This window comes from Manacus candei, unplaced genomic scaffold (genome assembly GCF_025592945.1).
Source record: "Manacus candei isolate 608988 ecotype Guabito, Panama unplaced genomic scaffold, ASM2559294v1 h1tg000023l, whole genome shotgun sequence".
In the NCBI taxonomy this organism is placed as follows: domain Eukaryota; kingdom Metazoa; phylum Chordata; class Aves; order Passeriformes; family Pipridae; genus Manacus; species Manacus candei.
The window spans coordinates 10,153,290-10,178,372 of NW_026138071.1; the positions used below are offsets into that span (position 1 = coordinate 10,153,290).

At 36.5% G+C, this 25,083-nt stretch overlaps 1 protein-coding gene across 2 annotated transcripts; it reads right to left on the bottom strand.

Annotated features, from left to right (window-relative positions):
• Positions 1–1,287: 1,287 nt before the first annotated feature.
• On the bottom strand, positions 1,288–22,779 carry SLC38A11 (solute carrier family 38 member 11). 2 transcript variants are annotated; one of them, XM_051787284.1, is made up of 12 exons: positions 22,538–22,779; positions 20,047–20,164; positions 19,555–19,629; positions 18,832–18,966; positions 17,124–17,189; positions 15,267–15,373; positions 15,035–15,114; positions 7,747–7,817; positions 6,779–6,940; positions 4,965–5,077; positions 4,154–4,285; positions 1,288–2,481 (listed from the first exon to the last, which is right to left on the bottom strand). In XM_051787284.1, exons 1-12 carry the CDS (start codon positions 22,565–22,567, stop codon positions 2,236–2,238), a joined length of 1,335 nt encoding a protein of 444 aa, XP_051643244.1. In that variant the 5' UTR covers positions 22,568–22,779; the 3' UTR covers positions 1,288–2,235. The 2 variants fall into 2 exon arrangements, with proteins under 2 accessions (XP_051643244.1, XP_051643245.1); XM_051787285.1 differs by lacking the exon at positions 22,538–22,779 and adding an exon at positions 22,282–22,404.
• Positions 22,780–25,083: the final 2,304 nt, after the last annotated feature.

The window sequence follows — 25,083 nt, forward strand, 5'->3', positions numbered from 1 at the left end:
ACAGCTTTTATAAAGCCATTACCCAAACAGCAGTTAACTTTATGGTATCCATGATATCTGACTTCCCTTTTTCAATACAGTTATGGCTGGGAGAGCCCTATCATCACCTGGAAAATCCATGAGTGAAAAGCACTGAGCATATGGTTACAGGAATGCAACTATTTTTAGCAAAAGAATCTTCTAAGAGCAAAAGAAGCTTTATCAGCAATGAAAACATTTAATGGACCACTACTACCTCTGACTTTACAAAATAGAAAGAATAATGAAACAAATTGTCTTTAAATTTGCATTTGTAAAGTAGAAAAGCATAGAAAGACTCATCCTTCATAAAGGACACGCAAACACGATTTAATATCAACACAGCCTCAGCAGAATGTTTAAGTTGAACAGGCAATACTACATGTTATAAATTATTCCACTGACACAGTAAAGCAAAGACTGCTTATAATTAATACTTGAAAGAAGATAACACACTTCAACAGTGGAAAAAATCAGAAAAAAAGAAAATAAAGCTCAGGAGAGATTTCTGATTCATCAGGAAGGTGTCATTAGCTGTCACAAGGAAATATTATTTAGGTTTAACTCCATTTGGCATAGAAGAAAGTGAATCTCATCCACAGCTGAGACAAAATCAGCTATTGCTGGATCTAAACTGGTGAAAAATATACTCTGTCAACTGTATCAGGTACATGGACAACAGAAAAATTATCATCCTCAAAGCTGACTCTATATAGGGAAATTAAAGCAGAATAACACTCACAGTTCACTGTAATTGCTTTACAATTTAAGAAAAAACCCCAAACAAAACAAATAAAACAACCAAAACAAACAAAACCCCCCCACCATTCTAAAAAAACCCCACTGATACTTAAAACATTCATTTTGGAAACACTACTTTTAAAAAGTGTATTATTCTTACAAGTATTATCGCCATCTATTGACCCTTGCTTAAAGATCTACTTAGGTAGAAGTCTTGAATGAAATAGCTTTGTCATCAAGTATGAAATGAAGACAAAAATCATCCCCATTAAGCAGCATAAAAATAAAATAGCCTTTTACATCTAGTTGGCAAGGGGAACCACAATGACCACAATAATTAACTCAAAGTATACAGTTTGATTTCATAACAAGACATTTTCAAAATCCCAGCATTGATATGACTGCGGATACTCATATTACTCAACTTCAAATTACTCATATTCTATAGGCATATGTGAGTCTATTTATAAATATATATATGTACATAAATATACACATATATATATATACATGAATCCTTGATGTTACACGAATTTTGGAAAACATAACAAATCAACAAAATTTGACAAAATGAACAATAATATAGTGAAAAGAATCAGAGGATTAGAATGATAATCAATGTCTTCTCACAGCATTTGCTCAAGCTGCACATACCTGATATACAGTAATGTTTAATTTCAGTTTCAGAAATAATAAATGGGGTTATAAATGTAAGAATCAAACTGTTTGTTATGCATGTAATTTTTTTCTCTGTCAGTCTATAAATTTTTATAATGACAGCCTAGTAGAATCTTTTTAAATTCACCTGCATGGATTTATTCATGCAATATCTTTTAATTAGAAGACCACAAATTGTAACAGTTACAATTAAATTTGTCAGTTACAGTTCAGTCACAATACAAAATTGCCCTTTGACTTAAGGGCCACTATAAGGGAAGCTTTCAGCACTAAAGGACAGTTATTGCAAAATCAAAGACAGACTTAATAAGGGTCTTTCAATTTAACAGCAGAGTTTTAATACACAGAGATCCAGACATACTTTTCCTCAGGACTTCAAAAAGTCCTATACTACAGTGTGCTAATAAATATACATGAAAAGATTATAAAATTAATAAAAATGAAATTAAATCAATGAAACATGGGAGTTGTTTACATTCCAGAACATTTAATTTATAGCTTTTAAACAGCATTGCAGACCAAGTTAAAAAATGTAATCTTTTTTTTAGGCTTGCAAGTTATTCAAGTAATGTATACTGAAAGGCACCTCTGAGAATTTGTGTTTCAACAGTTAAAACTCAAGTCTTACCTGGAAAAGGATGGCAGCATAAAATCAAGTACATAAATACAGTTACACAGTTTAAAATTCTTAGTGCATATCAAAATATGCACTAAGCTCTTTGTTCCACCCTCCTTTAAACTGGCATGTATGGCTCACTGCGAGATGTACCTGATCTAGTCTGGAGACTGGTGTGGTACCTATGGTGGCAGTGTACTGTTGGGAACAGAAACATTACTAGGGAAGCAGTAGAACATTTCTTTTCCATGGCTACACTCCTGGGGGTGCAAGACAGTCATAACAAACCCAACTGCCATCACTAGCACACCAAGAGCAAGAATCAGGCTGGATATGAGGTTATCAGAATGGTTCCATCGCTCCTTGGACAGCCTTAGATAACATGCTGATGGGATGATAAAAACAAGTGGGGTAGCACTCAGAACTCCCTGTGTGTGGGAAACAATAGAAAAAAACCTCATAAGCACATATATTTAGATGTGAAGAACAAAAACCTAATTTTTAAATATCAGCTTCACTATTGAGTAATTGTTTAGGCAAAAAAATACTGCATTGATAGAATGCTTGCTTTTGATGTATTTGTATATTTGGCCTGAATAGGTGTGTGTTTGTATGCACCCATTTAATTACTTTTATTGATGTCTACCTTCATAGAGGTAAATTTTCTGCAATTCTAATGTAAAAACAGAGGGGGAAAATGGGAAAGAAATTACCAACAGTGGTTATGAATGAGAAAATTTACTGGAAACACACATCCTGAGCAAACCAATAGGAATATTGTTAATTTTTATCTAGTTATAATTTGGAAAAGGTTAACTGAGAAGAAACTATGTAGGTAATTATTTTAAAAGGAGGGTAATTGGTCAGCTTATCTGCATATTCTGACCTGTTTTAGAACATTACTGGAAGCACGATCTGCTAAATCACTGCTACAAAAGTGCTCATGATGGACCTCTTAGCAGAAACTGCACTGTGGATCAGAACAGTGTACATGTGTATTACGATACGTGTATCATAATACACGTATGAATGTATCACCTATCAGACATGTATTATGTAGCCTAAAGAACAACTCCCTCCATTTTGTTTCATCACTAAGCATGTAGTATATGATTTGAAACTGTCAGTGAATGCAGGGACAGGGATGTAAGGAGGCAGTTCTAAAATATTTCTATATAGAAGCAAGGGCTGTCCTTAAAAAGTTTTCTACATCTTCTAACTTTCCTATTTCCACATCTTTTTTATTTAAAGATAGATGACCTAAAAAGGTAAACTGTTAAGATACAGATTGGACTTTTTTTTAATTTAACATTTCCTTTTATTAAATGTACATTCTGTGCAAAAATACTGACTTCATCTGTTAAGTCCACTTAGTCAAGTAGTCTAGGTCTTGAGCAGACTACACAGCAGTTCCAGCCAGCCAACCAAAGTTACATAATGTGTTAAAACTGGTTCAAGGCAGCAAGTACCTTGTGTGGGCTGCCTAGTAAGCTTCAGCTCTGCTATGAGGGGATACCAGACACAGGAATGTCTACTGGCAAACAAAGCAGTTCCCTTAAAAGTCATACACCCATATTCTAAAATTGCTCCCTGTTAAGTCCAAAGCAGGGAAAAATTCCAGTTACCATCTCTCTGGTCTCACTACTACTGGTTCTTTCTTTCTACACCCCTCTTTTTTTTTTTGCCCCTTTGGCACAAGGCAGCACTAGGATCTGTCCCAGTGTTTAATAATTTGCCAACTTCATCAGAGGCAGAGACTAGAGAAAGAAATGCTAGATTCAGTATCACTACACAGTTTGGATGAGTATTTTAGTGATCTCTACTGCAGTTTAAATACTTTTGTTAAGTCATAGCCATTTGCCCTATCTCCAAAACTGTTCTAAAGGCCCTCCCCAATCATATGAACTTCACTTCCTGAACTTTCTTTCACCTTTATTTGCCTGATTTTGAAGCAGTGAATAATTCCTTTTTTCCCCGCTAACATTACTACTGAATATTATGTCAAATTATTTAAGATTTTCAGTAGAGCTATGGATTTTACAGTGTTCTGTTTTATTAAAAAGTGATTTTTTAAATAAAAGAGTATAGAGGTTCACTTACATTCAGCTCTAAAACTATTCCAAGGCAATCATACACTAATGATACACCAGTCGCCACAGCAATGATAACTACTGTCACAACAACATGGAAAACTGTTGAGAGGTTCCCATGGAAAAACACATTGGCAACCACCTGAAACAGAACCACAATTTTTAACCTTGTTTTTGCTCCTTATGTTATCAAACAGATTATTCCAAATCTTCTAACCTTCGGAAACTAAAAGAGTGTATGAGAATAAATTGACTGAATTTTACTTATCTTGCTTCAAGGAAACATCTCCATCTGCTTCCAAATATAACACATAACAAGCATTACTAAAATTGCTGAACACTTCCAAGACTGACTTAGTTATATCTGCAGGATTTAGAGGATACTTAACTTTCTTCTCATTTGGCCACTTCAGAATAAAACCAAATTACAATTATTTATTGAACAGACAGATTTCCTAGATGGAGATGTTTCTAAAAAAAGAAAAACTATTAAGTGTAAAAAGTATGCTATTTTTGGCAATTCTCAACATAGTAACAACAGTGGTATTTATGCCAAACTTGGAATTTTAAGCAGTTCTGATATTATTAAGTAATTCTTAATACGACATTGGGTAATACAATAACGAATGTAATGCAACATGACATTGCCAGTGTCTAAAGAGTAGAACTAGTCCCTCATATTCATTGCACGTATCAGGATAAAATATGGTGATATTTACTACAGATCAACCACAGACTTCAGCTACAATATGTATTAATAATGTGAGAATATTATCATTATATAAGAACATTGTTAAAGGGAAAATGTAATAAATTCTTACCTCTCTGGTCACAAAGCATTCAAGGGGGAAGGTCAGAATTACAGTAACTCCATAACAAAACCTTCCAAATGTAGCAAGGTTGTCATCTCTACAGTAGTTTTCAAATATGTCTCCTGAGGCATAGCAAAACATAATTAGCTTGAACTTCACATCATTTGCCTATTTGCAAATTGAAGTGCAGATTACTGGAGTTACTGGAGTAATTGAGACTTTCTGATCCCCTCTCCTGACACATATCAAGAAACTGCAGTTATAGCCACAAGTTGCATCCAGGAGAAACTTTCAGCTTACGCTACTAGTAGCAGTGTTTTTCTCTGAAGTAGCATTTATCTTTAAAAAATATCTTAAAACATACATATCAGAGTTTGTAATCTGTTATTTTCCCCTTAACACAGATTTTGTGTGACATGCTGGTGTTTGTTTAAATAAAAAGATTCAGAAAGAATCTGTGTGTAAAAGATACATTTCCTCTAAAATGTAACTCCCAGAACAACAATTACACAAAGAAGACCAGGGAGTTCTCTCTGAAGAACTGCATTTCCCAGGTAATATCTAATCCTAGCTGGTAAGCCGTAGTGAACAATTTCAAATATTCTGACCCCAAAAGCCCATTATAACATATGGATTATTACCTAGCAAATCTTATATCTAACAACAAAAGCATTAGTAAAGAATTCAAATCATCATCTTGCTTAGCGTTTACAACAAGGAATCTGTAATAATGATCTCTGAGGCAAAAGTGACAGTGCAAGACAGCGATGAGATGACCCATTAGGTCTTTTCTATCCAATTACAACACTGTCTCACGATTTACTAATTTTAGGCTCACAATGGCACTGAAGAAGCAATAAGGTGTACTTTACAGAAAACAGCCAAAAGGTGTAGATGGGGAGACAAGGTAATATGGAACCCACTTACACTAGAGTTGTATGCTGAGGGACAGCTGCAGTCAGAATATATATTTTAAATGTCTGAGCTAGTCTGCACTTAGTCTAGCTATAGTACATCTAGTACATCTAGAACAGTAACTTACTCTGCTGGAGTAAGAACTGGAGGCAGGAAAAAAGGACAGATCAACTAGTAACCCCCATCATATAATTCCTGTGTTCTCAACTACATGCTACTGCTCATAAGAAAAGCCTTCTACAATCTAGAACATCACTATTAAATAACAAAAAATCTGCTTGCTTACAAAATGTGTATTATTCCTGAAAAGGTAATGCACTGAACAAATTTATGCCTTGTCTTTCTGAACATACTTTTCTTACTTCAACAAAATTATGTTAAATAACATGATGCAACATCGGTTATATATTTGTACTTTTATGTATATTCATATACCCACAAAGGGGACAGTAGGATTAGCTACAGCAGAACAGTGGTTGTAAAGTCAGGAAATATCTATTAGTCAGAGATATATCAGCACAGACAGGAAAAAATACAAGAAAATGTACAGAAAATATATACCTGACACCCTGTAGAAAAATCAAGGCAATTTTTGTTCTTACTGCTCTCTCCTGCTGGACCATGTTGCTAAATCATAGATTTTTAGTCCTCAGAAGTGTTTTGGCTATGGAAGTATTAAAAGAGGACTTTCACCAGTGATGCTTATACTTGGGAATCTGACACCTATTAATATGCAGTTGACACTTTTGTATCCCGATTTGGCTGTTGGGTAACCATGAGGAATGTTGTATTTCTGTCCATATATACTATGATTTTTGTCACTTAGATATTTACAGCAAAAGTCAGACAGAAAGGCAGAAATGTAAGGATTATAGCAAGCACCAAAATTGAGGGACTGAGCAGTTTACCTTCTGTGTATCCTGTGAAAGTCATATATCCACATGTAGCAAACACAACACTGATTACAACAGCCAGTGAGACAGACACATGTGTGACTTGAGACCAGTTCTTTAATGTGGGTTCTTCCAGAGACCCATATATTAAGAAGCTGTTATGGTTGCAGATGAATGCTGAAACACACAGGACAGTTCAAGCAAATGTATGAATTCACACATAATGCATAGAGAGACACAGCACTGTTTGAATCTACTCATTATTAAATACAAACATTAATCCTGCAATGAGTGGCAAAGATAAATGGCTAGAACTTTTGCTTGCTTAGTTGATTTGATGAAAGTGCATAATCATCCTGATTCTGATTACATTACCCTTAAATGTCATGCCATTCCCCACCCTCCACACCTCCATTCCATCTCTTCCTGTTCTTCTTTTGCTTAAGAACCCAAGTAGATTTGAGACTATTTTTTTTTAATCCACAGAGTCATTTGCTACTTTCAGACTTCCTATGGCATCCATTGGCAGCAGCAAGCATTGGGAGGCCTCAGATTATCACAGCTCTAACAGGAAATAATATACCAGATCCTGCAGGCAGGAATAGATTTCAGAATGAGGACTTTTCTGCTAGAGGTTATTCAAGGGAATGCAGAGCAATCACAGCCTCCTCACTTTATCAGTTAGACTAATCCCATTGATGCAGGTGCTTTGAGATGAGCTGGATTCACGTGCACACCTCTGTCTCTGCTACAGTGGCAACAGCTAGGGGGCAATGGATGAGGATAATGTCTTACACCATAAAAATGAAATTCGTATGGATGACTCAGTCAATTTTATTTTTTTCCCTACCAGCTTAACATTAATATAAAAAACCCAACCAAACAAACCCAAACCACAAAAAATTCAATTTCTTGGTCCAAAATATTAAATGATTTCTTACAGCTGATATGAATATTGAAAAAAAACAGAAAAAACCACTTACCAAATGACATCACCCCAATGGCTTGTACTGCATTTGATTTTGCAAATGTCCATGCATTTTCTGATTTGGGTCTAAAACAGATATTTGTTTTAATAGATTATCCTCTTTTCAACTATCAGTTATTGAAAATTACTTAAAATATTATGCTGTAATACAGAACTGCTGCTAGTCAGATCTCCAGAACTCTCTGAAGTAGGCCCCAGTGTTCACAACAACTTTAACCTGGGGAGATACCTTTTGCACCTCCCTTGTTTTGACTCAAGTATTTCTGTAACCAGATTTCACAGTAAAAAATGCAGCCTGTTTCAGTTTGATAAATAAACTCTTCAAGTCATCATATACCAAGAAATAGCAACAGGAAAGGCAAAGGCTATTACTAACGTTATTTCAATCCAAAATGTCTTCTGACTATTTAGAGGTAATTTCTATCTTTGAATTTGCACATGTAACCCATACAGTCTAGAGATATCTTTTCCTAAGCTACAAATCAAGTGAGGCAGTCTACCTTTCTTTATACCAGTTCCAAATATTCCTCATAGTAAAGAGATTCTGCTACTTTCCAAAAGACAAAAGAAAGTGTAAGAGGGTACAGATAAAAGAAAGTGTAGGAGAATATATGGAGATTTTTATAATCAGGCAAGAATATAATATTCCCCATATCTCCTTCTTTAAGGTATGTACACGGTTTTGGACCACAGTTTTGGTAGTTGTAATGCTTAGAGGAGGACCACAGAAAACCAAAAACAAACTTTTTTTAAAAAACATTTACTGCGTGAACTTCATCTCTGAATAAAGAACCAAAATGAAGAACGAGGAAGGACACAAAATATCCTTTTCCAGAAATATAATTTGCTAAAAACATTAAATGAAATTCACCAGCCAGTTAAACATTGTATTTGTGATATTAAAACAGACAAACAAACGATGCAGAGAAGCTTGCTCTTAAAAAGTTGGCTGCTACTAACTTTGATTGCTGTTTTTATTTAGAGGAAAAGCTGCTGCCACCTGAGGCTTAGCTGCTCTTTTCCTACTGCCCTAGAAAGCAGCATGGCACTCAGGCCACTTCTGTGAAGGTAACAATGACAGCTTTGTCTCTCCCTCTCTCTGGTGATAACTAGCTGGTTTTCACAGCTATAATGGCATATGCTGTGCCTGGTTTCATTGCTTTCAAATGTTTAAATTCCACCTCCAGCTCCTAAAATTAAAAAAAAAAAAAAAAAAAAAGAAAAAGTTGCTGTTTCCTCTTTCAGAACTCTTATCTTGCTGTTTCTTGAGTGCTCAAATAGTCAATCCTTCCTTTTTAATTAAAACTCCCCACATTTACAGTATCTAATGCACATTCAGTTCAGACTTAGACCACCTTTTCAGCTCTTAAGCTGTGGTTGCTAAGCTTAACTTTGAAGTGAACAAAACCTGAGTACAAAAAGAAGTTCGTTTTCTTTGTCCTCAGATGTAGTATATTGTTTTGATTGCTGTAACATACTGCTTCAAGTCTTAAGCAGCTGAATACAGCCCTCCTAAAATATCCTCAGACTCATGTAGATGTAATAAATACTATGGATGAAATAGAGCTATCTGGCGTTTGTCTTGTGAAATAGGACTTATGACCCTATATAGCTGCTGTAGTTCCTTATATGGGCTCCCTTAACTTTATGCCACTGATTTCAAATCACTATCACTAGAAATGCCTGTGGAAATAATTTTGAGTGTATTATTTTTCAGTAAAATATTCACAGTTGATTGGAAAAATATCAATAATACTTCAAAATAAAAATAGCATATAAAAAACTAACACTACAACTGTTCCACTCTGTAACCACTAGAGGTCAGCTTTGAGAGTAAACATACAGAATGAAAATTTGGTTTATATTATCCTTTGACAGCAGAACTTATCAGTTTTCTTTGGCCCTTTTCTATTAATAATTAAGAATTAGATTATCTAGTACCTTAAAAACCAAAATATTTTTAAATTCACAGAAATAAAGAATGCTTCTGTCTGAAACACATTTAATTTCTGTTAAAATGGTACATCCTGTGCAACATTATAGCTATATTATGAGCTCCTACAAATAGGGATTTTAAAAAAGGGAATGCAGAAAGCACGGGAATTTAATTTGAAACATTTTGAATAAAGGGGCCAAATAATCAATTTTAAAAAATAAAAATCACAGTAGCTAGTTCTCCCCCTGCACAGTGTTAGCTTATGCACTAGCAATATGCAACAGACCAAAATACAGCTTTACTTTAAGGATGAATGGCAAATCAGATTAGGAGTATTATTTGGGGGAAAAAATCCAAAAGAACAAAATCCTGCTTATTTAGCAGCCTAAGAAGATAAATTCCTTCCATTCTAGTTGCAGAATAGAGGAAGAATTTCAGATCCCTGATTGGAACACTACCAGCAGCTTGTAATGTCCTACAGTGCATGTTGGTACAGATGTACTATTTTCTACAGTAGCTCATATACTGCTGCATGTGTTTTGAAAAACATTTTCATACCGTGGGAATAGAGGGATCTCACACCATGAAAGCACTCAATAAGAAATTTCATTTCTGAGAGTCATCAGCTGTAGAGTTGTGACCACATCAGTAAGAAATTACCCCAAGTTCAGTTTGCAGGACATACAGACTTATACAAGGCTCCTGGAAAAGGGTGCAGGTGATATGAAAGTATTTATAGAAAATAAGACTTCATAGTCAGAAAGAGAAAATTGTATCAGGGAACAATAGGCATTAGTTATGGAAGAGCCATACAGTGAACAATCATACAAAATTACTCACAAGGCAAAGGGCAGCTAGTGGAAACATCAAGAGCCAAGGTAAACATACACACGTTGATATAAATATAGCCGTCTGTGTAGGCAGATGCACACACACCCTGAAAAAGTGTGTAGAATACAGGGTAACATCACACCTGTTGTGCTCTTTCAATCCTGCTGCAACTGTTCAAGACGGACTTTTTTTTTTTTGATGGACTTTGTTCTGACCAGTTTGACCTACATTCTTGTTAGGGGTTGCTAGGGGAAGATTTTAACTGCTGCTTATACAAGGATAGCAGTAGCTGCAAAAATCGATGAATGACAAAACCAGCCAGCTCTCTGTTCCTCACTCAGTGTATAAAAACACAAGCTATGCCTGCATGAACAGAAAGGTTTTTTTCATGCCAGAGAAGAAGTATTAGATGAAACAACAAAAGGTAACCAAAGAAATACATTTTTGATATTAAATGCGTTTGTTGACAGCTGTACTGTCTATCATACATAGTAGAAGCTTTAACACAAAAGAAAGCCTCAGATGTGATTCTTGGAACAAAAATAATAAAAGATTTAGGAAAAAGACAGTCCAAGAGAGTCCCCAGACAGGAAAAGTTTCAGCTGAAACTAAGACAACAGCAAGACAGACTGCAGGTAGTGAGGCTTAGTTATGAAGAAAGCCTAAAGGTTAAGAAGATAAGGCTCTACTCAGTCTTCAGCATACATAAGTGAAAGTATAGTATAATAAGCATGTTAGTGAGTTTTTAAAAGTTTTGAAAATATTCATGTTTATCTACATAAGAGCAGAGGGAAATGAAAAGAACAAATGAACCAGGCAAAGGTTAAGACATCCTAGCAGGGTGAAAGGAATTTCACATCCAGACCATGAGTGAGAGTTGGGCAAATTTATCTGGCAGTCTAAAATGGCCTATATTCTACTTCTTGTAAAATACAGCATAATATTCCCCATCTATCTATGTTATGCAAAAATCTTTTCTGTCATTTGTGTAGAAACACCACCAAATATAATACAGTAGCAGAGTGCATAAGAAGCAAAACATCTTTAAGGAAGGCAAGAAAATCACACATCCCTGATATCAACCCATTTTGTGGGTATGAAACATTGACTGAAAAAAAAAAGGTTAATTTCTACAGAGGCACAAACTCATATTTTTGGCAGGGGAGCTACATGTTGGAATGAGTGAAAGATTTCCATCGTTTTGAATTGAAGATCAGGGACAAACCATCGAGTTTAGATACAAACAGGCAGTCAATCCAGGAACATCTCACAGATTAATTCAGGTTCAATTCAATTATTTAGACCTTTAGGAAATTAACGGTAAAATTTCAATTTAATTCTATTCTAAGGTAAAATACCTTTTTAGTTCTTTTTAAGCTTTAAAGGTTTAAAGATATTGAGAACTTTACAGATGCTATATGTAATTTCAATCAATACAACAGAAAGAAAATGAGTACAGCTCACATCAGCCTTGGATTTTATATTAATCAAAGTCATCTTGTGAAAGACACAGAAAAGGAAAAGCTATTATGTCAGTCCACTTAGTTACAGGTGTTTTAATTCTTCTTTCTTCCTTAATGAATTACTTAGCAATTCTGTAAATATATGGGAGCTTAGTTTTATTTTTTAATTTCATCACACATTAAAGTTTATCTTTGCTTACTACTGGATTTTTTTATATGAAGGAAAGAATCAACTTTCTACTTTCATGTTTGTTTCCTGAGCACTTGGTGTTTCATCCCTACGATCAGCTGCTAGTTCAGTAATTCTCACATCCTCTTTACATGTAACAGATGCTCTTGAAGTTTTTCCTAGAGATTTATGTACTATGTAGACACTGACATCAGGACATTCTTCCCAAAAGAACACAAAATTAAATTAAAATGACCCATCTTTATAATATAAACATAAAATGTTTCTTTTTACAGCAATGAATGTTAACTTCATGCTTCAAAGTTGAAACTATTTTATGCAGTATTAACATACTGTACATTTACTGTTTGAGATATTCTAACCTATTGTTTTTGATCACAGTAGGTAAATACCCAGCTATGAGTAGGTGGAAATAATGATCAGATCATCAAAATATATTTTTATCCAACATCTTGAAATACTGAGAGTAAACTCTGAGTAATCCAAACCACTGGATTTTATCTGCAGGTTCATTATGTCATTCAGGCAATAATAATCATATGGATGATAGTAATCAAAAGCAAAACTGAAAAAAAAAAAGCACCTTGGTTTCTCAGTTTGGTATTTGTTATAAAAGGAAAAAAAATTAAACTAAGTATCTATTAAACTATCCCTCATGATAAATACAGGGTTTTTTTTTCTCTGGAGAACTAACATGACAATAACAGCCCTATAATGTCCCTGGACAATCCGCTCCACTCAAAAAAACATCAAACTAAATTACATAAATGGAAGTGTGGCAACTCCCAAACAATACAGTTGCAAGGGATCTTAAGACACTTGCATTTAAGATACATAAAGCTTTCTTCTCTGCTTCTCAGAGGGAATATCACAGGCAGGTGGGGCATCATGATCTCACTTTTATTTGCAGAAAACTTAAGGCAGCCACTGAGCACAATGAGAAGCACAGTAAATGACAAGAAGAGAAACACTAAAGGAATTGTGTTTGTTTAGTCTATTGAAAGGATCCCCAAAGTGGGACAAGTTTTTTAGAGGTGTTTTTCAAGCATTTGAAAAAGAATGAGCAGTTTGCTCATTCTCCACTGTGGGGCCAAGGAGCAACCTACATAAAATGGAGTAAGAGACATGTGATACACATTTAGGAAGAATGCATAAGAACTGGAATGGGAAACCATGGAATTACCAAGAATACATCACCTGTCATCAATGACAGGCACATAATCAGTTCAGCCATACAACAGTTGCAGGGATTAAATATTCTTGGCCCAATCAAATCTCTTTGGAAACTCCAAATTACATTGTATTTTAATAAGGATTCACAATAAATGTGTTGATTCACTTGTTTCATTTGTAATATGATCAGACCCATAGTAAAATAAAACAGTGTTCTTTATTCTCATAGAAAAAAAATGAGATGGCAGTCCAGTATACAACTAACAAAATAATAGAAGAGAGTTTTAATAATTAACATATATGTCTATACCTTACTGTAAAATAAAAATAGTAAAAACAGTAAAAGTAGAAAACATAGACATTAACAAAATATTTAAAAGGAAAAAAATTCTTACTAACATTTTATCAACTTGCTAGATGCATTTTTGCAAACAAGAAATATAAAGGCAAAAATGGAAGTCTCTAAAGAATTAAAAAGTAAAACTTCAAGAATCACCCAAAACCCAACATTACTAATTTCAAGAAAAAATAAAATCATGCATTCCATATTTTTCAGTGCATCACAACTGTGGAGAAGAAATGTTACCATAGTAACAAGGTTATCAGTAACTATTATATATAGCTTCTTCCTTTTTTGACAGGGGATTTTGAGATTAACCTTTCAAATATCCCTTCAACACACAGTATGAAAAACATGCTGCTTCAGAAAGATGGCAGGGAGGGAAGTCCCACACTGTTCTGAGTGCGTCATTTTGGGGATGATAGACAACATCATCTGGGACAACTTTAGAAACTGCTATTCTAGGCATCTTCTTACCATTAAACCTGAATACCCTGCAATTAACCCACGTATCACAGCAGTAAAACAAATGAACAATTATGCATAACAATGCTGAAACAATCCTGGTGGAAGGATTCACTTACAGGCACATAAGATATACCATATAAACCTGTTCCAATAAATAAAACAGCACATTCATAAATAGTTTTTCATATTTATTATATCTTCACATTTAAAGGATGAAGAAAAAGGCAGCTGTCCTAGGCCATTAAAAAAGAAGAATAGATTCATAACACTTTCTTGCAATATAACTACAAAAATATTGTCACAACATATACTTATGTGTACTAAATGGTCTAGAACACTCCAATGTCTAATGTTAAACACTACTCTTAGAGTATGAGTGCTGGGAAAGGTTTGTATGCTTTTCTCAAATAACAGAATAAATTTTTTATTAAATTCATTTTTAAAAATTTTCATTATTTGTATTGGTTTTTACTATGATATTACTATATTAACAGAAGAAGAAGTATTCCTGAGATACTAGCTATCTTCAGGTTGTAAATATAGGCCTTCTGACAAATGGACAAAATAAAAAAAATTCCCAAATGACAGACAACCTCACATGCCCATTCAGGACACAGCTGCTGTTAGTCATATCATCTGCAATTTCCAATTAAACTCTAGGGGTTTTGAGACTTTTTCTAGATTTGGTTACATTCAGAAGAAGAAAAGAAAAAGGATAAAGTATATTTAGCTGTTCATTCTGTATTACTATTTGTAAAAATTTTTCAATTATCTGTCTGTCCCAAGAGAGGTATGTTCCAGAATTATGCAAATATATGCAAGAGTGAACTAAGAGATTACATAATCAAAAACTAAATTTGTGACAAGTGTAAGAATACTCACACTTGTGGACTGAAGGTTACAGTTCTCACCATCACAATTATCAGGATGACAACGGTTAAAATCAGAGAAATAAGAGATATCTGTAAAGATAAAAATATTACTGCAGTCAGTAAGATCCTGAAAGGTTGTTCTTTTAGCAGCACAATGTATTTGTTAATAATTTTACATTAAGTTATGACTGGCACTTATTTTTTAATGGCATACAAAAAAACAAACCGCTGTTATGATTTACCTTTCCCAATTTTGCTATGTCTTGATATAAAGATATGGGTAAGGTAAAGATGATGGTGGTAAGAAGAATTATGAAGTGACGGTCAGTAAGCACGTTATCCAGCCCAACTAAAGAAAAAAGAAAATAATTTATTTCCTTAAGAGACTCACATGAGGAACAGATTTCTTACATTTGAAAGTTTAGGAAAAAAGAAACTGTTGGTGATCAAACTTCTACCCCCTTTACTCAAGCTAAGTAACACTGAAAACTAGGCATTAACTAACCTTTAGGAAGCCATGCACAGCATGTGCATAATCAAAAGAACTCTGCAAATTCAAGCCAAATGCATAATTTATGGGATATATTAAACTAAAATTAGAAAGTCTGGCATTCCTACATATAGATTAGTGTTAATGTCTTTCATCATGTCTGGGTCAATGTTGGGAGACTGCAAGTAAAACATTCTACTACTTCTTTATGCCATTTACTCTTGAGGATTTTTTCACACTGTGTGTTGACTTCAATTACTGGGCTGTTGAAGATAGGTCAAATCTTAAAGAACGATCCTAAAATAAGTTAATTTTGAGGTTTCTTTTGAACACCTTTCTTGCCATCAGCTGGCTTCCACTTGCAAAATAGATTACCATGTGAAGGCAACAATGTTATAATATTCCATGCAATCAGTGGGATTTATTTGTATAACTGGTGGTTTTTTTCAAGCCAATGACAAAATAAAACACATCTCAGTTTCAGTCAGGCTACCATAAATCCTAGGCTTGAATGAACACTTGCTGAATAATTTTGGCTGGAAAGTGACTGGCAATAAACATGGAAAAATCTGTTTTCTGTTCCCTCTTTTCTTTGAGAGATTATAATGCTTTCCCACATCTTTCCAGGTGGGTATTCTACCAGACAGGTAAAAAAATTTGCCATGCTGGGGGTTCCTCCTATGACAGAAGTCATATTACATATAAATCATTAGATATTCACTGTCACTATCAATTTGATCAGGTATGCACAGAACAACAGAGTGTGACAGTTAAAATTACATCCACACCTTGCAGGCTTCACATGCTGAAAACTATAATCCTCCTGTGGAAATCTAATAGTTCATACAAATACTAATTTCCACTTCATTGCAGACATGTTCTCTTTCAGTTTAATTTCCCAGCAAAGGCTGTTTTAACTTAGCTGGCTTTGTGCTAAAGTAGATCACAAACAAGCACACAAATTGCTCCACTGATTCTGCTGGGAAAACTTAAAGCACAGGAAGGGACACAAGGGCATGTGTTAAAAAGCTCAAAGTGCCACATCTGGTTTTGCAGTGAATATCTAAGAGAACTGAAAGTTACACACACAGTTCATGACCAGCTACTACAGATACACTTAAGTAAACATTAAATTCATTCTATTATTTGCAACTCATCCTGAATTATTCACCAGACGAAGTGCGGTTTCAAGTGCACTTCAAATGACCATTACAGGAATTATCTAAAAAAGATGACAAAAAATGATGTTGTAAATAAACAACTGGGGAAGACCCACTTCTATTTGCTTAGTATTTCACTGAAGCATGTGGTCCCTTCACTGACACTGAGTCCACTGATAACCAAAGACTAGGGGTTTTATTTAGGAAAGACTTACTGAAACAGAGAAAGAAAATACAAACCCCAAACTAAAAAAAAACAAAACCCCCCAAAAAACCCCCCCAAAAAAACCTTCAAGAAAACCCACTCATAGAAACAGGCTTCAAGTTCTTAACTTGAACTATATTTAAGAGCAATTTAGAAGCAAAGTAACAGGTAATCCCCAAATACTTATGCTACACTCCTATCCAATACATAATCCCCCATTCTGAATTTTTAAAATGCCTCTTACCTCCAGGAATTCTCTGAAAAACTTTGGTTAAAGTGTCTCCTGTTATTATGTTGTAACTGATCATAGCTTAAAGAAAAATAATTTTTTTTGTTAGCACAAGTCATATCCAAAATATTTGATAAACACTGAACACACATATTTTGCAGACTTCAGGATCATATGCCACTGTCCCTCTTATACAAATCCTGGCTAGCACCAAAAAGTTGTAAGTTTCAAGTTTAAAACAGAATTAAATTTTATTTTTTTCTTTGGTTTTCTTTTTTTTAAACAGGTACAACCTAAACAATAATTCAGCCTGATAAGCAAGGCCATTGTGCTGACTTGACATATAAACTTAGTTCAGAAGAGGTAAAAAAGGTTTTTTAAAACAGTTGGTTTCAAATAGCAATTCTTTGTCAGTTTATTTTCAAATACTTGTTTCGATTTAGTAAAGTTCCTGTGTTAGTCTAATAATTAGTCCTGCAATGAAACACAAGGGACTTTCTAGCTAATGCAAAAAACTAGCAAAATCTTTAAACCAGAAGAAAGGAGAAAATAGACTAAGATATCAGATATGGACTTCCAGTCCTCTCTCACATTAATAAGTGCTGTGGACTTAACATTCACATGTCATTCTTGTCTAATTCTACACTAAAAGTGTGTATATTTGTGCATGTGTGTATACATATAAAATATATTTATACACTCGTGTGGTATTCAACAGTCAGACAGCATACATGTAGGTATTGACCTTAATGCATAAATATCCACTGTTGTGAAATTGTAAGTTATTAACGCTACTTACAGAAATAAATTCAAGCACATACAAGTGCATAACTAGTTCCATGGTGAGGATTGAGACCTTTACAATTCTTTTTCATATTATCTACAAAGTAGTTGATTTACAGTGGGGGATAATTACATGCGTAACATTGCTGCCTGCAGTAACAGTAACCTGACTCCCTTAAAAATCTCAGCTACCTGTAATAGGACTGATCATTCACAAAGTAGGAATTTTGACCTGGGTATCCCAAGTCACCACCTCTTGCAGCCCCATGTGTGAAACTATCAAGATCATATAAGATTTGATTTGATCACGTTACTCCTGTAAGGGACAGATTCAGAATATCACTTTATTTTAAACTTCTCGTCTCATAAATTCCTGCCCAGATTATACCTGTTTGTTCTTTTACTATTTCCTCTTCAAAGAAGTCTTGACTGCCCTACTTCCCAGTAGCTTCTTGGGCATGAGGCTGAACTAATGCTTTTGAAGAGCAATGACAGCACACAATATTCAAGCAAGAGCTGATTAGTGGCTTTTTCAATTACAGTAATATTGCATCTCTGAAAAAATAGTAAATCCATATACTCCTAAAGCTGTGTTTTCCTTTTGTTTTAGGCTCATCAACTTTGTGCTCTGGTACTCATTCTAGAACAGAATCTCCTTTGCTATTTTTTTTGTCATTCATTTTTACATGTGTGATCATGAATTTCTCTGCTATTACATTTCAGTTCATTTCTATTATTCTGGTCCTCCAATTCATTGAATTCTTCCTCGGTCGTTCTTCAGAACACACAAAGTAAATTTAATTATTTTACTGAATAGTAGAGAGGCATATATAGTATATTCTTTACACAGTTCTTAATATTTAACCAATGAAACAATGAGGCAATGTAAAAAAGCTTGTTACTTGTAAAACTCAGACATTGATACTTTATGTGATCTTACCAATAAATGGATATAAAAACTGAAGAGTTGAAAGAATTATATAACCTGCACGACCATAGGTTTTTCTGACCAGCTCTTGATATGTGTTGGTATTGGACAGATTTCCTCCTTTGATTAGTAATATAATGGAATAATCTGTTAAAATATAAAGTACTGTTAAAGACAATATGAACTAGCTTATGGTTGGTTACTTCTCATCTTCTTTCATTCCTTAAAAAAGAAAGTCTCTTAAAAGGAAAACAGTGTCATTGGGAGGATTGGGGACTAGAAATCTCACAAAATATTTCAACCCACCAAGTCCCAGAGTTATAGGTTCATATTGGAAGGAAAATATTCAAAATCATAGTACAACCAAAGGTTTGCATTCTGTGGTACATTTAAAAACAGTGATATACAACCCACTCAAGGATCAGTCTCCTAATTACGGTAAAAACAGTGGATTAAAACATGTCGTTATGAGGCACAAATAAAAACATTCTTTCAAATGTTACCTTGACTAGTCCAAGAAACTAGGTTTTATGAAAATAAATGCACACAAAAAGCAGCTTTATATGTTGTACAGTGTAATTCTCTACTTTTACTAATCTGCTCAAGGGATTAGTGAGGTAAAAGAAAAAATTAGTAATTTCTACTCTCATAGATATACTTGTTTAAGGTATCATAAAGCTCAAGAACAGCCAAAATGTCACAGGACTACTGCGACAGAAACTGCCTTTGGAGTACCTGTGATGTAGGCAACCACAAATAAAAGCAGTACTCCTAGAGGAAAACCAGCTTCCTTCATTGAATATGACAGTCCTGCAAAGAAAAGGAGAGACTTATAGAAGAACCTTTACAAATAATTATTTGTGACAACCAAAATAAAGAAATATTCAGATTTTTAAAAAAATGCTAGGAATCTCCAAAATTGGACCAGCATGCTTAATAACCTCAGAGAGATCATTTTCAGTGGACAAAGTGTTCCCCAGGTGTGAAGTTCTGTTAGCACCTGTCCAGCCTCTCTGATCATTATGGCCAAGAGGCTGTGGGGTATTTGTCACTGAGATGTGATCTCAGCTGACCCCTCTGCATTTTTGCATTGTAAGCAAATAAATACAGAGAAAAATCTTTAGAAACAGCAGTAGAAAGTAAGATGACAGTGTTATTCTCCAAGCTGGATAATCATGCATGAATAAACAAGGCTGAACACAGAAGAGCAAAGAAAAGTAGACTTACCTATAATGCCTGATCCTATGATTGAATTGACAATGTTAAACGCAGCTGATGCCAGATCACTGTTTCCTCCTTTTTTCCTGGGCTTCCTAAGGAGGGCTATTTGGTCATCTGTTTCTACCTATTTCAGGAAGACAATGAAAACACTGTACATGAGAAAAAAGAGGTGAGAACAAGGATTTTACATGTAGTCTATGAAAGATAAAGAACCCCCACTTTTCATAGACTCAGATTTGTAGAGGTATTTTGATAAATAAATCCCATTTCTTTCAGTGAGAAATCAAAGGGGTATTAGGCATCTAATTCCTGTATAAGTCTGACCCATAATCTTCTGTAATTCTTCTCTGAAAAATAATAAGTGGAAGGACAGAAATGTATATAAACTCAGACGTAGGCTGCTAAACAAAGAGCTTTTTAGTCACATTTCAAAGGCAGAAATGGGAATCAAGTATTTTTGAAAATACTTTGGCTAATACAACTAGTCAGCAAAAATTTGCCCCTGAATCAGGGAAATGAAATTAATTTTAAGAGTTACTAGTAAAGCTTGTCAACATTTGGATATACTCTAATCCAAGGTCTTATCCAGTATTTTAAATATTTCTGTGCCATTCAATGGTTTAGTTAATTATGAATAGTCCCAGAAAGTTTCTGTTGGAAAGTCTGGTACAAGCCAAAATTTGAAGCACATTTTGTAGCAAGTGGCTTCAAAAATTAAATTTCTAATCTTCATAAAGTATTTCTTCATAAGCAAGCAGTGGTCCTCTCCTCCGATCACCACTACACTGTCAGAGAACATTTTAGAATTATTCATTAGAAAGACAGTATTTTAAGTGAAGTTGTGAAATTCAAAAAAGGAACATTTAATGAAGAAAATGCCTGCCTGTGTTCTACAAAAGCAAAACATGGTGTACTTAGTCTGAAAGTAAAACCACGATTTCATGGATGCAAGAGCCTATTTAACTTACATAGCAGGTAGTACAAACTCAGATGCTTGTCACTAATCCTCCCGGAAAAAAAAATTATTGAAAAATCTAAAAGTCATCTGTAGATAGAGGCATAAGCTGACAAGCATTAGAGTGCCTGCCTCAAGGAAGGCTATATATTTAATTGGAACCTTCAATCCTTAAGCAGTAGTAACATAAGAGTAATACTGGCTCAGATCAAAGGACAGTATCCCATTTCTGAGAGTGACCATGGAAGGTGCCTAGGGAAGAGCATAAGGACATGAGACATAGCCAGTTAGCAAATAACTTTCCTGTCCCAGCTTCTCTCAGTTTGTGTATTCTGGATTTCCCGAAGTAGATGTGTTCTTGGTGCATTACATCCCTTAATGGATTGCTCTTTGAATTTTCTCTTTTTTGAAATTATGTATAATTTTTAGCATCTGCAATGTCATGTGGCAATGAATGCCATGTTTTAACTATGCATCATATAAACAGACAGGTATTTTTCTTTGTTCTGAATCTATCATTAAGTATATCCACCTGGTGTCCCAAACATTTCTGTCATCACAGACAAACCAACCACTAATTTCTATCTTCTTCATATCACCTACAGTTTCATAAGTAACATTCTCCCTCAGCTCTTTTTTATCCAGACCTACTGGTGCTACATTTTTATCTCACTACTGATTTCAGCAGCAGGAGCATCCCTGTCATTCTCTCCTGAAATTTTAATGCCCTCTGCTACTTACAGCACTGTACACGTGGAATTGCACTGAACTAGAACAGTCCAGTTCCCTCTCTTCAGTTGCTACAAGAAATGAACAAAATGTGCATTGTGCAACCCTGGTCCCTTCCCCACTCGGAAGGGACCCATTTAAATGGGCAAAAAGGAGAAGAAAGGGCAACAGAAGATGTGACAGAGGTGAAACGGCTCCGGTAGCGCTCTCGAGGGTGCACCTGGCCTGCAGACGGGGAGGGACGTCTGCTGGGAGCCCGGCTAGAGAGCTCTGCAACGCAGGAGGCTGCAGAAGAGGGAACGGGAGGCGTTCGTCTCTCGCAGGGTCTTCTCCTGGGGCCACTCGCTATGGCACCGACAGCGCCGGGCACGGCAGGAGATGATGGGGCACGGCAGGAGATGATGGGGCACGGCAGGAGATGATGGGGCACGGCAGGACCACGCTCACGCCCTGGTCCTCACTCCACACCGAATTTCAGGCGTGCCCAGCAGCCGCCCTTCCCCTGCCTTAAAAGGATAGAGCCCCTCAGAACGCATTTTTTTTCCCCTCCGTAGTACCTATGACTCTTTCTCCCTCGTACGAGTTCGGGGACAACCGAACAGAGACGACGAGGCCATCGCTGCCCCCAGCTCGGCCGTGGAGAGGGGACGTTCCAGCGGCCGGTCGCGCTCAGCCGCCACAACCGGCCGCGCTGCCCCTCGCACCCCATGCCCGCCCCGCGGACACGGGCCGACAGGGGTCAGGTGGGTGCCGGCGGGCTCGCTGAGCCCGGAGAGCCCCCCGCCTCGCCCGCCCCGCTGTCAGCCCCGGTACCTGGCGAGCGGCGGCCGCCGGCGGCTCCATCGCCCGCGGGGCGGGGGGGCGGCGGGTCCCTCACGGCGCCGCTGGGCTGCGGGGGCCCCTCGGCCGCCGGCACGGGCAGGGACCGGGGCGGCGGGGGCTCCCCCGGGCGGGCTCGGGAGGGTCCCGCGGCACCTCCGCGGGTGTTGGGAAGGCGGTGTGTGTGTGCCCGGCTCGCCCGAGCCCGGCCCGGCCCGCCCCGCACACGGACCTGTTGGAGAGCGGGCAGGGGCGCGAGCGGCGCCCAAACCCCGCACGGGCGGGCGGGGGCTCTGAAGCGGCGGCCCCTCCTCTGGGCCCCCCTTCCCTGGAAACGCTCCAGAAAGTAAGTGTCTCTGCCTCCAGTCTGTGAGGTCCCGAGTTTACCCAGTCCTTGTTTATCCCCAGGGCACAAGGAAAGTTTTCTCGGTGGGATGTGCAGCGAAAACTAGCTCAAGTGTCACTGCTGCTCGTTCGTGGTTGGTTTTTAATTTCGGTGTTATTGGCGAGGGCTCGCCACTGCAGTCCTTGTTTGTTCTCCTCAGGGAGGGCAAGCCGCTCTTAAGGATGCTAAGTCAGATAAAGAAAACACCGAGGTTCCAGTGCAAGTACGGGAAGAGGCCAAACTAATTAAAGGTGCAAAATGACAGTGCTGAAAAGTTTAGAGTCTGTAGATAGCTCTGTTACCGTGAGCAGCCTCCATCAGAAAAATGGTTTGTCAACATGGAACAAGCCACACAAAGAAATGTACATTTTAAACAAAAACCTGTAGGAAGTAGTAAGCACCGATAAAATTGGAGACAGTCATGAATTTTGTGAAGTATTGCTGCACATAAAATTTAGGGCCTACAAGAGTGAAAAAACACTTTGGGAACTTAGTCCAGTTACTAGAGGGCACCATCAATTGAATGTGAACCCAAAATTTTCAACAAGATTAAATCATTATGGGGAAAAAAGTCCCCGAGAGATGACAACTTAACAGTAGAAGAAAATAGAGCATGATAATTTCCTTTCTATAGTCTTAGGAACTCTTATATTTGATAATACTTTACTAGAGTGAACTGTGGTGGTTAAAGGAGCACATGTGCTGTGCATCAGTAATTTTGTCCTTAAAGATCTATGATGCATATGATTTAATATGGAGAACAAAGTGCACATGAAGAGCATATATGACATTTTTGTTCAGTAGCTTAAGCACATTAGCTTCAACTTCTTCAAAAAAAGTCTCTAATCAGCTCCATGACAAGCTACAAGCTGACATGTATTCTTGTGTGACCAGTCAGATGACATGACTCAGCAGAGAAAAGTTTAGAGGCATAAAATGCAGAGAAAATTCCTGTGATTTGTAGCAATGCTATTTTCTTTCTTGAACTGTACAAAGAATTCTCTGTGAAAACACATAATGAAGCTGTTTTAAAGCAGAGTGTAATAAAGCATACAGTATGTTTTCATGACAGTCTTCTACCAGACTCTCTACGTTTAGTACTGTAGCAACTTCCTCACAAACCCACGTGCTCTACAATAGTCCCTCTGAGTTATGTGATTTTGTTTTAATTCCTATTTGAGGTGTGCATTTGTTACCTTAGAAAATACTTTCTGTTTTATGCAAATACTTTCTCTTTTATGTCCTTGCTATTAATCAGATACTTTCTTCAGGCATCCTTTTGACACAAATTAAGTGAAGCTCCCACTGTGCAGCTCTTTGTATGTGAGGGGGACAGTGCCAAATGTGGCACCCACTTATTTAAGAGTCCTAGAATTTTCTTTTTCTCGGTCATAGTGGCTTGATTCCAAGTAGTGTTTGTAAACTTACCAGTTTTAATTCAGTGTACTAACAGTGAATTAGGGAAAAGAATTGGCACATCCCAAAAGATTGTATAGAGGTGGTTTTTTTGTGTACTATGACAGCTCTGTGCTCCTTGCTGTGCTTTGGGATGTGGTTATTGCACGGAAAGCTTAACACTGGTTTTGGTCTTAGAAGCGTAGGAGTACATTCTGAATGAAATAAAATTACAGGATGCACTGAAAGTCCATAATCCACTGTTTGCATTATGTTCCATGGGAGTTTGCTGCAGGACACTTTGTACAATAATTTACTCCTCTGGTTGCAGCACAGGGCTGAGCTCTGAAGGATGCCAACACAATTAAACCACAGGGCTAGGACAATTACAAAAAAAAAAAACAACCAGAAGACATCTTCCAAAAAGATGGACACAAAGGAAGTTGTGTCCAAAAAAGGAAACAGAATCATAAATCCTCATGAAATGTGGAAACATATTAAGGCAGGCTAAAATGAATTAGAGCAACAACCAGCAAAAAAGAATCGTTATCAGTAACTGTAGTATTTATGAACAGAAATCCTGAGGATCCACAGAAAATTTAGGCTGGGTGGGAAGAGCAATCATAATAAAATCAGAACAGAGAAAGTAGAGAGGTTTTTTTTTTTTTTTCACTGGAGAATATCTTGGGAAGTAGAGAGGTGTTTTTTTTGTTCACTGGAGAATATCTTGGGAAGTTTTCCACAGCAAAACACTTCCCAC

Excerpts from the sequence above, each read along its gene's own strand:
- SLC38A11 (XM_051787284.1), bottom strand. The coding sequence starts at position 22,567 with ATGGAGCCGCCGGCGGCCGCCGCTCGCCAG. Across the intron at positions 20,165-22,537 it reads CGGCGGCCGCCGCTCGCCAG|GTAGAAACAGATGACCAAAT; the intron begins GTACCGGGGCTG and ends TTCCTGAAATAG. Across the intron at positions 19,630-20,046 it reads CATAGGATCAGGCATTATAG|GACTGTCATATTCAATGAAG; the intron begins GTAAGTCTACTT and ends TTTTCTTTGCAG.